This window comes from Apis mellifera, linkage group LG5, assembly GCF_003254395.2.
Source record: "Apis mellifera strain DH4 linkage group LG5, Amel_HAv3.1, whole genome shotgun sequence".
In the NCBI taxonomy this organism is placed as follows: Eukaryota; Metazoa; Arthropoda; class Insecta; order Hymenoptera; family Apidae; genus Apis; species Apis mellifera.
Genome location: NC_037642.1, coordinates 5,151,031 through 5,165,914, shown reverse-complemented (window position 1 = coordinate 5,165,914; position 14,884 = coordinate 5,151,031). Strand labels below are relative to the sequence as shown.

Here is a 14,884-nt window from a genome sequence, read left to right as displayed (position 1 = left end):
TTTCATATCTTATATTATATCTTATATCTTATATCTTATATCTTATATATAAAACTGTTAATTATTAAAAATAACTGAATTATAGAAATAAAAGATTAAAACAAATTTTTGTTTAATGTGAATTAAACAAAATATGTATATTTTCAGAATTCTGTTTCCTTCCGGATTCTTATGGTCCATGTTCTAATGAACAAATCAAATGGTTTTATGACAGTAGAGAAGGTATTTGCAAGCAGTTCAGGTATGGGGGCTGTCAAAGCAATGGAAATAACTTCAATAATCGCGAAGAATGCGAATATCGATGTGGAGATGTTCAAGGTTTGTGACTTTACCTGAATATTCAATTCTTTCATTACATTATTTAATTACCAAGTATTCTCATTACACATTCTCGTTAAAAATCATATCAACAATTATTCCAACTATTTTTTATTTTTTTCTTTAGATGCTTGCACTCTGCCCAAAGTTGTTGGTCCCTGTAGCGGTTTTGTCAAACAATACTATTATGATTATCGAGCAGATTCCTGTTACGAATTTGAATACAGTGGTTGTCAGGGTAACAAGAACCGCTTCCAGGATAAGGAATCCTGCGAAAAAAGATGTCAGAAACAAGTTGTTCAAACGGAAACAACGCCAAACATTACTGTCACACTTGCTCCATCACTTGAAACTGTTTCGAAGAGCCCGATTTGTTATACTCCTGTTGATCCTGGTTCTTGCAATAGTGATATCACAGCTTTTTATTACGATTCGCACAATCAGATGTGTCAAGCATTTCTCTATGGCGGTTGTGAAGGAAACGCGAATAGATTCCAAACAGAAGAACAATGTGAACGTCTTTGCGGAAAGTTTTATGGACAAGGTATATTCAAGAAACCTTAAAAATTTTTAATCATTATATCTCATTTTATAGTTTTATGGTTTTTTAATATTAGAAATATTAATTATATATGTATTGCGTAATGTACAAATAATTAAAGTTAAAGTATTATGAAAATAATTAAACATATATAATTATATTTCTAATTGAATAAAACTATAAAATTAATATAAATAATATTTTATTTTTATTTGAGCATTTTTAATAATTGTAAAAACAATAGATTATGTCAAAGCAATATGTCAAAAATTTTTGAAATAATTTATAATTTATAAAAGAATTTTTACTTTTATTTTTCTAATCAACTTTATATAATAATTTAATAATTTTTATAGATACATGTAACTTACCGCCGGATTCTGGTGAATGCCGAGGTTACTTCCAAAAATATTACTATGATTCAGTCAACCGCGTATGTCGCGAATTTTCATACAGTGGATGCGAAGGTAATGCGAACAGGTTTAGCTCAATGGCCGAGTGTGAATCTGTTTGCATTCATCACGAGGAACCGGTGCCTCCTGGAAACGATACCAATCTTTTAAGCTTGTGTAAGTATTAGATTCATTGATCTTAAATTTCTATTAAAAAATATTAAAAATACCAAATAAAATTAGAGAAGAAATGTTATTCGAAAAAGAAATTGATTCGTAATGACAATAACGAGTTTTAAACGATAATGATTCAGCAAGTTGTAAAGAACAAGTTGACAGTGGGTCTTGCACTTCTGGTGCTACCAAACGATTCTTTTTCGACGTTGAAGAACAAACCTGTCGAACGTTCATTTACACTGGATGCGGTGGAAATCGTAACAGATTCAAGACCTTTGAGTCTTGTATTAGTACTTGCCTTAGCAGTAAGTGGTGAAAACCTGTTTCCCAATATTTGAATAATATATTTTTGTAAATATTTTTAACTTTCAGCTTGGAACGTGATAAATATCTTTATGTTTTATATTGCTGTATTTTTATTGTTATTGTTGTTTTATATTATTTTGTTTCAAATTTCCTTATATATACCTTTTCCTTTTTTTATTAAAAATTCCTTTTTATTAAAAACCTTATTTATCTGCTTTTTATTTTTATATGTTTTTTATTTATATTTTTATATCTTAATTTGTTTATTTTTTAATTATGTTAATGATATATTATTTAATGATATATTCTATTAGCTCTAATTATTCCTAAGCTTCAATCTTGCTAGAAGCAAAAGTATATAATTTTGCTTTTATCACATGTTATAATTTTTTTATTCTTTTATTTTATATTTATCCACATTTTTCTATTTCAAAATTATTATTATTATATACATTCTTTGTTATATAATTGTATTATATATTTTAATAGCTACTAACGAGATCGACGTAGATTCCGGAAAGGATATAAAGGATCCTTGCACCGAAGCACGCGAAGAATGTCAAACCATCCGTTGCCCGTATGGCAAAGAGGCGTTCGTGGACTCTCAGGATTGCGAACGATGTCGTTGTGTTGATCCTTGTAGAACACAAATTTGTCCCGATAACACAAAATGTGCTATTACCTTAGTTGCTACCAAAGATGGTACAGAATACAAAGGAGTATGTAGATCAGGTAACTATAAAATTAAATTTTTATTTTATATGTTATATTCTATTATTCTATATTTTTCAATAAAATAATTTAATTACCTTTTTTAATGATTTTAATTCTAATTATAAAATATTCTTTGATAATTTTAAAAAATGCTAAACTAATATAGATTTATAAAATATTTATTGATTTATTAATTTTGAACTAGAATAAAAAATACTTAAATATTTAAAGAATCCTTTCAATATCAATTTCAACAATACAATCTTAATAATTAAATTAATGTGAATAATTATAATCTTTTTAAATAATTTAATATCTATTATTTCACAGTCATGAAACCAGGCCGTTGTCCAAATGTATCGAATAGTACTAGATGCGAACAAGAGTGTCTCACAGATGCAGATTGTTCTGGAGATATGAAATGCTGTAATAATGGCTGTGGTGCTTCTTGTATCGAACCAGCCACCGAAGAAATTATATCGACTTCTCCAAGATCGTTCGTTACTCCACCTGTAGTTGGTGCTGAACCAGCTTCCATCAAGCAACCAGAGGAGCCGAAAGTCAGTGCTCAGGAAGGTAGTTACGTAACATTGAAGTGCATTACTTTAGGAAATCCAAGACCAATGATCACATGGAGAAAAAGCACGACGTTGGTGAGATTTCTTGATTTTTCTAAATTAAAAAAATATAAATTTTGTAAATTAATCAATAACATTATCAAAACTTTAATATAAAATTACAAATGTACAAATTAAGAAGTTATGAAAATTGAATTATTATAAATTATTATTGTACAAAGTATTATGATAATAACAGAAATTAAAATTTCACCAGATTGCACCTTCAGAAGCCAGACGTCGCATATTACCCGATGGCTCTCTTCAAATTATTAATTTAGATCGATACGATGGTGGAACTTATGTCTGCACAGCTGACAATGGCTTAGGCCCACCGGTAAGAGCAGAATACCAATTGACTGTCACAGGTACGTACCATACATTAAATATTATTATAAAATACTGTCTTGTATTTTGTGGACATGTCATGCATCTTAAATAGTAGTTGATCGTTCTAATTAAGTAATTTAATGTTGTTGAATGTTTTGTCTTGTGTTTAATATTTATAGAAAAATTAACAATATTTCTTCATTTTAAATGTTCTCTTTGCAAATGATTTTTCACATAGATTTTTAATAGATTGCAGATTTTTATACAAATTTTTACATTTGTATAAACAATAGATTATATCTAATTTTCTAAATATTGTCACATGTATTTTTGTATATCTACATTTTTACAAACAACAGCTAAGCTGTCAAAAATTACTTAAATATCAAAAATATTTCCATTATAAATTCATTTCTATTTCATAAAATATTTCTCACAAGAACAATTATACCTTAATAATTTGGTGATGGTATCCAACATTTCTCTCTTCTGCATGCTGCCTTGACGTTACACAGAACCGAAAGAACTAGCTGCGGCCATCCTCGGGGAGCCTGATGCACGTGTGACAGTTGCCATAAACTCTCCCATATCTCTGCACTGCTACGCATGGGGTTGGCCCAGACCTTTCGTCACTTGGTGGCGAGGCGAGCGCATGTTGCCACTCGCTTCGGAGATTTACGAACAGGATTCTGAATACACCCTTCTGATTAGAACAGTCACTCTACAGACTCTAGGCGTTTACACCTGTCAAGCATTCAACGCAATTGGTAGAGCTGCATCTTGGTCGATCACATTGCAAGCTATCGGTCCAGTGTACAATATCAAGCCCGAGTTCGAACAATATATGAAATACTTGATTGAGGCTCCTAAAAAAGCTGAGAAACCTAGATATCCTTATAGACCCGATAGAACCCAAACTCCAGACTATCGTCAGATTTATGAAGCTAGTAATACGACCAGACAGAATATTCAAATTTCTACGGTTAGTCCTATTGGATGGACTACTTCGGAATACGGTAGGAAATTTAGAGGTGAGGGTAATATATGGTAATGATAGTTTCTTTTTTAACTTTGCAATTGCACTATTAAGAGATAAATGCAAAACATGTAGTAATAAAGATGAAAAGTTTTCAGAGATTTTGAATTTTTTTTATTATTTTTAATTAAATAATGTAATATATAATATGAAAAAAATATAGGAATAAAATATAGAAATTTTAAACTTTATCTCTAGAAATTATAGTGCAATTGAATTTTTTTTCTTCTTTGTAACATTTATATTAACTAATGCTTTAACATGCTTCGGTCCATCCATTATGTGTTGAGTTTGTTTGAATTTGCTTGCATGTTATATATATACAAAACTAATATATGAAAGATTATTGATCAATCTAAAAAATCAAAAAAACGGTAAGTTTACATTCATATTTATTTACGTATTAAAACTATTATACTTACATATTTTTCTCTCTTTTTTTCTTTTTTTCCTGGATTTCGTTTGTAGATATTTTATTGATGACATTGATTATTTCACAGTGCCTGTCACAGCCAATATAACGATAGGACAAAATCAGTTCCCAGAGGGTAGTGATGTTAATATCGCTTGCCATGTCGATGGTTATCCGATTGCTCGAGTATCTTGGTATAAGGATAATGAGATAATTCATCCGAACAATCGAATTCAAATTACTGGTAAACATAATAAATAAATATTAAATAATTTTAAACATATGTAATTAAATAATTAACTTAAAAGTTAGAAATAAGCGAAAAAGATATTTAAAAAACCTTTTCTAATTCTAATTTTAGAAATGAACAGACTCGTAATCAGCGATGCGAATCGGGAAGATTCAGGAAGATATCGTTGCGAAGCAAGTAATGATTATTCATCTGCTTCTGCTATGGTGGATATACAAGTTGCTGGTAAATTTTTATTATTTAATATAAAATTAATTTATCAGAAAATAGAGTATTAAACTCTATAAAGTTTATGGAAATTATTAATCATTTTATATTTTGATTGATAATGCAAAATTAAATCTATATTAAAATCTGAAAATTACTTTTAATACTTACAAATAAAAATATAAGAAATTGTTTTGAATTTCTTATTAAAATGTTCATTTTTTCTCAGGAATCTTCATTCACCCGAACTGCCAAGATAATTCGTTCTTCGCTAAATGCGATCTGATCGTTAAAGCAAAGTATTGCACACACAAATATTACGCGAAATTCTGCTGTCGATCCTGTACCGAGGCTGGTCAACTTCCATCCAGAGGTCCTCACTTAAATAACTCGAAAAGAAGGCGAAGATACATTCTGAAGAGCCTCATCTAAGAATCCTTCTTCGATTTCTTCCGGTTAGCCCGACGAACGAAGCAAAGAGCAGTAGTTACGATCAGGCAAATATCGGCTCTTAACGCATAATTTCGATTATTAATTAGATATAAATGAAAGAAACGATGACGAGATTTAAAAGTGATCATTCGATTCGACACATTTGTCTGTCTCGATGGTGTGCCGTGTAAACGTGACGTTAATTCACTGCCAAAGCCTTAGAACGTCTATACATAGATACATTTAATATATAAATTAAGCAACAGCGAGGCGGAAGAACGTGAAGATGAGTCGCATAACGAGATAATGTAATGATTCTTTTTTCGTTGATGTTTTAATTATATTCCTCCGTATATCTTTGTTTCAAAGTCGTCATCGTCGTTGTCGTTTTATGTATGTATATACGATCTGACGCTGGAATCCTAGTCGGTCGAAGCCATATTAGGACAGGAATGATCGCTGTCCATCCAGAAAGCGTCTCGAGATTGGATACCCGATCGATGCTATTTTGCTTTTCTTTTCCTTTTCCTTTCCGTTCCAATCGCGTTCGAATCGTTGGATATCTAGTTGTGAGAGTTATATGGAATCATATGATGAAATATGATAATTAAAAGCTGGAATATTTGATAAAAATATCGTTAACAAGAAAATTTATTGGAAAGAAAATGAGATAGATCTTTAATTTAAAGTAAATTTGAATTTTTAAATTATTATAAATCGTTTTCTTATAAAAATCTTTTGCAGTGATGATATATTTTTTTTTGAATTTTAATTATGAAGAAAAGATAAATAATCAAATGATTCCAAATAATATGATAGATCCATACAATGATGAGATCTATTTATCAATTTGTAAATGTAACATGAACGATATATAAAAATTTAATCGTTAGGGGAACAAAAGGACAAGTCAAAAGTCAATATGCAATTTTTCTTTTTTTTTTTTGTGTGTGTAATCGAAACAAAGGAGAGAGGCGATAGAGAATGGAAGTGGGAGAAGGAACCTGTACCTATTTGTATGAAGCATTATACGTATAAGTATGAAACGTTACGTTGTATAATATAAATAGTTTATTATGCAGTATGCCATTTATATACTCTATAATATTGTTATTACTTATTCCTTATTCGATATTATTGCCATAGCATGAATTAGTCCTTTGTCACGATTGAACGATACTTATATCATAGCGACGATTGGTAATGTGAAGGTGCAACATCGTGGCGACGATCTTGATTTGTCAGATGGATTGTAACTGTAAATGAAAAAATTAATTAGATTAGATAGAATTGACTAGATAAAATATCGAGACTTTCTATGTATCTAATTTGTTTCTCTTTATTTTTATAATTTCATTCAATTCTATTTCGATAATTGTATAATAAGTTATTAAACGTTGCGATTCTAAAAATATTAAATATTATAATTTTGGAGAATTTTATTTGCAAAGTTTGTTAAAAAAAAATTAACTCGTTGGAAGTTGAATAATAATGTACAAGTATTGAATCACGATAAGCACCTTCTTTCACTATATTAACATGTTGCATTTATATATTTGTTCCTGAACATTTTAATCGTAATGTTAACTACATACTGTTACTATATACTGTATCATCTATCGTGATTTCTTGGCATTCGAAAATGAGAGCATACATTATATATCCTATTTTCTTAATATTGATCTAAAACTTATCAAAGTTTTACTTACTTTCTTCACAATTTTTTCAAACACTCATTTTATATAAAATAATATATTTCTTCCTTATTTAATTATTTGTTCAATATTATTAACAAAAAAAAATGTGAAATTCAACCAGATATATAACATTTCTTTTCTATATTACAAATGAAGGATCATAATTATTAAGAATATAGATGAGATAGAATTAAGATAATTAAGAAGTAATTTATGCTTTTAATTTCGAATTGCCACAGAAATATCAGTAGGTCGTAGCGTATCAAAATTCCGAAGGAAAAGGTACCAAAAGCATTTATAATTATACATAATATATATATATATATATTATTATATATATATTGTAAATGTAAGTTTTACTCGATGATGGAAAGAATCCACGGAACCGTAGGAAAAGATATTCTTCTTTCGTCTGATTGTTTCAGTCACAGTAAATGACAGTGCCTTATTAGAAAGCTGTTCGAAAGTGTCGGGGAAGGAGTGCTAAATAGAACTTTACATACAGAATATCGTTAGTGTAAATACAAAATGTAGTGTACGCGATGCAAAATGAATTGAATTTCAATCAGAAATTTATCGAATAGTCACTAAAACGATATTAGATGATCGTACCAAAGTATCAAAATAAGAATTCCTCCGATTTTTTATATTTCCTTATCTAATCAAGATTATTGTATTCCTTTTTAATTTTGTATGTTAATTACATAGAATCTATGATGAAGTTGTAAGATGACGAAGTTGTAAAATTGCGACAATCACAGTATTTCTTTAGGAAGAAAAGAAGAAAAAGAAAAAGAAAAGCACATATCGAGATAAAAAAAAATTTTTTATTTTAACGAAAATATAATAGTCATTTGTGATGCATTTGATTGTTTCTTTAATCTATCCGGAGGAATCGTAGAAAAGAAGAAAAAAAAGGAAAGAAAGAAGGAAGAATGAAAGAATTATTGAGTACTCTTCTCCTCCGTACTCCTTTAGATATGACCAAACTAGACATGACATGATTGTAACAACTAGACTGTGGATATTTATGTATTCATTAAAATTTTAATACAATAGATTAAAATTTTAATACAATATTTGAAAATATAAAAAATATTCAAAATAGAATTTTTAAAGCGAATTAAATATATATGATCTATAGATTTATCCTTTTTTCGCTTTAAATTTAAATATTTTAAATATTACGACAATCTAAAAAGTTTAGTATAATTTAATTTGAAGAGATTATTTTGTGACGGATTAATTTAATATTACTGTATTTCATTACATAAAATTTTCATTTTTTTAAAACAGAATTAATATATATATTTTTGTATTTTCCTTTTCATGAAAATATGAATTTGCATAAAAATCCTCAGTCTAGTGATAACGTAGTAACACAATATTATTTAGTACATGTATAAATAGTTCTCGTAGTTTTTAACGGGCATGTATGTACCTATATGCAATGATTGCATATCGGTAAAAGTAAAAAAAGGAAAAAATAAGTAACATAGAAAGAATGTATCGTCTTTGTTACGAGAAATAATATCGAAAAGAAAGAGAAAGAAAAAAAAAAGAATACTTGAGCGAGCGTAGTTTCGGTAGATTTTCTCTATTCTATAGTATTCTATAGTAAATAATTTATATTTCTACCGTGTGATTTTTAAGTCTGTACAATGGGCACACACATACACACACACACGTATACACATACGCATTCATTCACACGTTACACATTAATGATGTATATAATTATCGCTATATTACGTAATATACTCGTTTTAATCGACCTATTATCAGCTACTGGATACATTTTTCTTGAAAACACTTCGTAGAAATGATCGTGACAGTTGATTCGTCGATTTTTTCGATCGATTTTTATAAAAATCGACGCGTTTTTCTAACTTGTGAAAGTAGTTTTTCGATAATAATAATATTATTCTATAGTGATGTTTAGAATGGCTATGATAGTTGTAACGATATTATAATCAAAAGATTTAAGGTATAATGTAATTCAGCATTCAATTCTTAATTAATTTTAATTATATCGCGTAAAATTTTGTAAAAGTTTTCTAGGTTAGGGAATATATTATACAAAAGTAGGATGTTATTTTCGATAATAATCGTTTTTAAATTTATTATTTTTCTAATTTTATATTTTATATTTCTGAAAGAGATAGCGTCAGAAAGTTTCTCTTGTTTCTATATAAAATAAAGTTAAGGTAGAAGCATGGAACGTACCTCGCGTAGAATCAACAGAAATTTTTTCGAAATTTTTAGTTTTAACATTCTTACATAGATTTAAAAACAAGAGAGAGAAATTTTTAAACGAATCAACTTCCCTCACGATTGTTCCTACGAATACACCGACAAAGGATTTGGAACGTAGTTGAAAAATGGATAAATAACTAAATTAACCAAAAGAAAAAGAAAAGGAATGGAGAAATAGAAATCAGAGAAAAATATTCTCCAATGTATTATCTATACATGCATATATAGCTCACACATCGCGACAGTGGTGAAGATTTTAGTGAGTGTATTTGTAACTTGTAAGTTATACCTTTAGATAATGATTTAATATAATATAAATATATATAATTATATAAAATAAAGGTAGATTTAAAGGAATGCCACTATACAAACATTGTATGGACAATAATAATATAAGATCCTTAAAATATATGATTAAATAATGATCAGTATGATTATTATTCTTCTATTCTAAGAAGTTTTATTACATTCATCGTATCAATGATATACAATTATTTCTTTTTAGCAATCTTAAATCTTTCTAACAATTATTCTAATATTTTATTATTATTATTATTATTATTATCATATCATTAATTTAATCAAACATATTATTAAATATTAATTTAACTATTGAATCTAATTAATTTAACTACTTTTTTAGTTATTACTATATTTCTTTTTCACAAATGTGGCATGTCTGATTTATCCTCGACGCGAGAAGTGTCTCGCATAAGATAACGCTTATGCTGTTCCTCGATCACTACAGCCCTCTCGATCCTTTCTGTCGCGATACTTTCAATCGTTGCAAACAATTCTGAATGTACGGCAATACATTTTCGAAAATCCTTGCGATTTAAACGATATACTTCGCATACTTCGATCGCAATCACGCTTGCGACTCTTCTTTGATCGGGAACCAAAAGTGCTATTTCTCCGAAATGTGCTCCATCATCCAAGTGGCATATCTAGATCAAATTAAAATTAGTTTTAAAAAATATCCTTCTCTTTTAAAATATTAAAAATCCAATTATTTCAAAATAAAATGTTAAACGTTTCAAATATTAACTCTCTATTAATTAATTTTAATTTTTAAAAAAAATAAATTAATAAATTGTTAATAATCAATTCAGAAGATTTCTTCAAAAAGAATTTTTTCCTTAATAATTATTAATTTCTTGATAATTTTCCTCAATAATTAGTAAATGATAGTAAGAAGTCTATCCTTTAAAATGCATTTTGTTTCAAATTGATATCTCAACCCGTTTCAAAAATATAGCAATATAAAACGATATGTCCGAATTGTGGAAAATTATGAATGAGAGGAATACACGTGACCACGTGACCTATTTACTCGCGCGTACGCGCGTAGTAAAAAAACTTGCTTACTCATCGTACGTGACCAGCGCACAGGTAGGTCAGTGGACGCACGTGCGAGCAAGAGGTCCGAGTGTGCGAGAAGGACAGCGATAGTGAAATTATTTTAAACGAACGTATCTTGGAAACGAAAAGTGATAGGAAGAAAAATGAAAAAGCGTTTAAAAGAGGAAGATTCCGTCTTTCTGATGTACTAAGAAAAAGTAAAAACTCGAAATGATAGAAATATTTTTATTTAAAAAAAATTATAAGCATTTGAAACGAGAGATTATATAATTTTATTAATTCTATAATAACAATGAAGATATTTTCTTGTTGATAAGACTGTTATAAGATTAGGAAATAATTAGAAGTATCATTGGAAGAAAAGATTAATGATTTGAATTGTTTCAAAGAAAAGTTTAATGTATCAAGTTATATAAGAAATTGAAGTTTCAAGACAATACCTCTTTTCCAGTGGGTGTTAACACAGCAACGGTCCCAGCAGACAGAAAGAACATACAATCACCATGGGCGCCTGCTTTCACGATCACATCGTTCGGTAGATAAAGCTCGAATTTCAAATTCTTCACGATGTTACGCAAAATATTTTTGGGTAAATTTCTGAACATCGACACATTTTCGACTAAGCGATGGCACGATTCGAGCGCGATTTCTTGACGTAAATGCTCTGAAATCAAATTAAAATATTGATTATTGGGGGAAAAAAATATAAAGAATCGTAAAATTAGAGATCTCGTTACCTGATATAGTGAGCATGATAGTTTTCTCACGAAAGTAATTTTTCCTGAAACGATGATAATAATAAGCTACAAGACGGATCTTTATGTGTTTCGGCAATTGTTTTTGGTTCACATAAGCGAGCAATTGGTTTATTATCTCTTGAAACTTCGACGTCGACTCTTTCATTCCCATTCTTATACGAATGATCATCACTGAAATAAAAATTTAAAATATCCTTAATTTATATTTATTTATTTTTATCAATTTTTAAATCGTTCAACAAAAACGTTATTTTCGATAGGAAAATAAATAAATGAACAAAATGCTTTTATATTAAAATCCATTGAAGAAGATTTACCCGCGATATAGAACTCGAGTATTCTACCGACAAGGAGAAGAATACAGTTCAATATTATATGATCATCCGTGTATGGCACCAAATGACCATAACCAGACGCTGATATTTGATCCACGACTATAAAAAGTGCGCATCGAAATCTGAATACTTTAGAATTGTTTTCTAATTTTACCATCCAACAATCGAGACACATCTACGAAATGTAATTTTTATTTAATTATAGTTAGAAATCCTTTAATAAAAGAAAAATTTATAAAGATGATTGTGCAAAAATTGACACAAAAAATAATATAAGAAGATAAGAAGCAATATATGGAATAAAATAAAATATAATAAACAAAATATACAATATATCATAAACGAAGTATGCTTGTTCCATTTATTAAAATTTAAGTTTAATCAAAATCTTATCATTCCTACAATCTTACTTTGACATTAGTTTTAGTGAAATGAAAAGTTAGCACTGGTATTAGATAATACAGACACGTGAACCAATGTATTATAAAAACTGCCAGCATAAGAGTGCTAAACAATTCATAAGCGTAATGTTTGACTTCAAAATGCTAAAATATGAATATATAAAGATGTATATAAGATAACGATATATTTATATTATGTTTAACTTCTTTCAAATTTAAAAAGAAGAAAAAGTATTACGATAAATAATTCAAAGATTTGTGAATCGATGTAGCCGTAACGGATTAATTTCAGGCAAGGAAAGATATTGATCAAAGAAACAATAAAAGAAGAATTATGTCCAGGTAATTTGCGCCAAGGCAAAGTTATGTGATCCCATGGTAACGAAGACAGAATATCAAATATCAGGAAAGTTTTTAAATAATGTCTGTAGAGATAAAAATTATATACTTTATTAAAATATGTAAATATTAATAAATTTTTTTAAATATTATTTTTAAAAAAAGTTTTAGTATGAAAATTGATTAATTTTGAACCATCGCTTAAAAGTTATCAGTATTTTTTTTTCTAACGAAATTTTATATATTAAAAAAAAAAAAAAATTAGAAATAAAATATCTTATATTCATGTATTAAAAAAGATATCGATTAATAAATTTAATTTAAAATTAGTTTTAAATCTTCCAAACATTCTGGAAAAACAATTTCTAGATAATCTTCAACTTTAAATCATTCAATTTTCATACTAAATATTTTCTAATATCGTATTAATATTAAAATTTGTAAATTTTGTAGTTTTAATTACATGAATATCTTCAAAGGCCTCAATTCGACACCCATTTCATATTTATCGTAATATCCAGTAAAACAATTCATTATTATATCGATCCAACAAAAACCGTAAATCAGAAGATTGAATTTATCCAATCCAATGTCATCGTGGCTCATTATAATAAAACAAACTGAGAATGGAATTGAAATGAATGAAATAATGTATACCACTGTCATTATCAAATCCCAGAAAAATCTAAAAAATTGCTTGAATGCAAATAGCATCAATATATCAATATATTTCTTGATTTTTATCGTTCTTTCTGAATTGATTAAAATACCTGCAATTACTAAACGGGTGAATAATCCACCAATATTTAAACGTACTGTGCCTTTGTTTTTCATTAGTGAAAAGCGCCATGCTATCGAAATACTTCTTTGCTCTTGGTGTCTTTCTGCTGATTTGAATAATAGAACTCCATCTATCTCTAAAGGACAACTTCTTGTCATTATCTACTTTCAATGTACACACATGATCCAACATGATGGAATTTCTCTATTTGCTCTATTTTATCTTTAATCTGTTTAATCAAAATTATGAAACTTGAAAATATGAAAATTAAGAAATTGGAAACGTGACAATTTAAAATTTGAAATCTGATTATAGAAATTAACATTTCTATAATAAAATATCTGTAATAAAATTTTAAGATTTTTGAAAAACTTATAATATAACATTTGAAGTTAATTTAGAAATTTGATATTTGAAATCTGATATCTGAATTTTTTAATTTATAATCTAAATTTTAAAATTTGAAATTATATAAATTTATATTGAACATCACTATTAGATAATATATCCCTGATATAAATTTACTTCAATATTACTTCTCCGTTTCTATTTCAATTTAATTTTTTCCTTCTTTAAATCTGACGTATTCTCAATCAAATGAAATTTGTCAATTGTTTATTATTCGTAACTAAGCAGGAAAAAGATAAAAACGAACAATGAAATAGTGAACTGTTGTTTATTAAAAAACTGTCGATGATAAAAAATATACCCAATCCTGTGTCGCCCTTATAATTCGACGAACGCCTATAGCTAAGGTACATGTATACAAACGAGTGCGCACTATCGTTTTATTCTGTGCATATCACTGTGACAATGTACCATTCAACAACGATTTTCATCTTGGTTTTCTGGTGAACGAACATAACAGCTTTTTGTGCGTGTGTCGATCGCTCGGCTCGATTATCGATAATTGATAAAAACGAAACGTGAATTTTGAAAATCAATATAGTCTTTGTATACCGGTGACTGAGAATTCGAATCAATAAGGAGAAAATATTTAAAAATTTTTTTTTTAACCCTCCAATCATTTGATCATTGCATATTGTAGCTCTTAATGGCAATTCTTCTATTAAATGTGTTTGAAATATTTGTGAAATTTAAATATATGAAGAAATATATGAATATTTGAGAATCTATAATCTAATTTTGAAATATTATAGAAATAAACTTCAAAATATCAATATCTTTGAAACTATAATTTCTTAATCATCTAAAATATCTAG

At 28.1% G+C, this 14,884-nt stretch overlaps 2 protein-coding genes across 8 annotated transcripts in view; one reads left to right on the top strand and one right to left on the bottom strand.

Annotated features, from left to right (window-relative positions):
- The window catches only part of LOC413021 (papilin), a 129,362-nt gene extending 121,036 nt beyond the window's left edge, over window positions 1–8,326 (top strand). For 5 of the 7 annotated variants that reach the window (XM_006562179.2, XM_006562183.3, XM_006562182.3 and 2 more), the window contains 11 exons: window positions 148–318; window positions 446–862; window positions 1,216–1,428; window positions 1,566–1,733; window positions 2,224–2,466; window positions 2,779–3,101; window positions 3,283–3,433; window positions 3,911–4,426; window positions 4,932–5,087; window positions 5,205–5,318; window positions 5,530–8,326. In XM_006562179.2, the coding sequence (XP_006562242.2) occupies window positions 148–318; window positions 446–862; window positions 1,216–1,428; window positions 1,566–1,733; window positions 2,224–2,466; window positions 2,779–3,101; window positions 3,283–3,433; window positions 3,911–4,426; window positions 4,932–5,087; window positions 5,205–5,318; window positions 5,530–5,732 (2,675 nt within the window). In that variant the 3' untranslated portion in view covers window positions 5,733–8,326. The remainder of the gene's footprint in view (window positions 1–147; window positions 319–445; window positions 863–1,215; window positions 1,429–1,565; window positions 1,734–2,223; window positions 2,467–2,778; window positions 3,102–3,282; window positions 3,434–3,910; window positions 4,427–4,931; window positions 5,088–5,204; window positions 5,319–5,529) is intronic. The other 2 variants (XM_006562181.3, XM_006562186.3) reach the window with 2 other exon arrangements.
- A 1,958-nt stretch (window positions 8,327–10,284) lies between these two features.
- LOC100578151 (potassium/sodium hyperpolarization-activated cyclic nucleotide-gated channel 1-like) lies at window positions 10,285–13,939 on the bottom strand. The gene is made up of 8 exons (XM_006562188.3): window positions 13,651–13,939; window positions 13,344–13,565; window positions 12,780–12,966; window positions 12,551–12,685; window positions 12,123–12,315; window positions 11,785–11,976; window positions 11,488–11,711; window positions 10,285–10,632 (listed from the first exon to the last, which is right to left on the bottom strand). Exons 1-8 carry the CDS (start codon window positions 13,851–13,853, stop codon window positions 10,348–10,350), a joined length of 1,641 nt encoding a protein of 546 aa, XP_006562251.2. The 5' UTR covers window positions 13,854–13,939; the 3' UTR covers window positions 10,285–10,347.
- Window positions 13,940–14,884: the final 945 nt, after the last annotated feature.

Excerpts from the sequence above, each read along its gene's own strand:
- LOC100578151 (XM_006562188.3), bottom strand. The coding sequence starts at position 13,853 with ATGTTGGATCATGTGTGTACATTGAAAGTAGATAATGACAAGAAGTTG. Across the intron at positions 12,686-12,779 it reads AAATCTTTGAATTATTTATC|CATTTTGAAGTCAAACATTA; the intron begins GTAATACTTTTT and ends TTCATATTTTAG. Across the intron at positions 11,712-11,784 it reads TATCATGCTCACTATATCAG|AGCATTTACGTCAAGAAATC; the intron begins GTAACGAGATCT and ends ATTTGATTTCAG.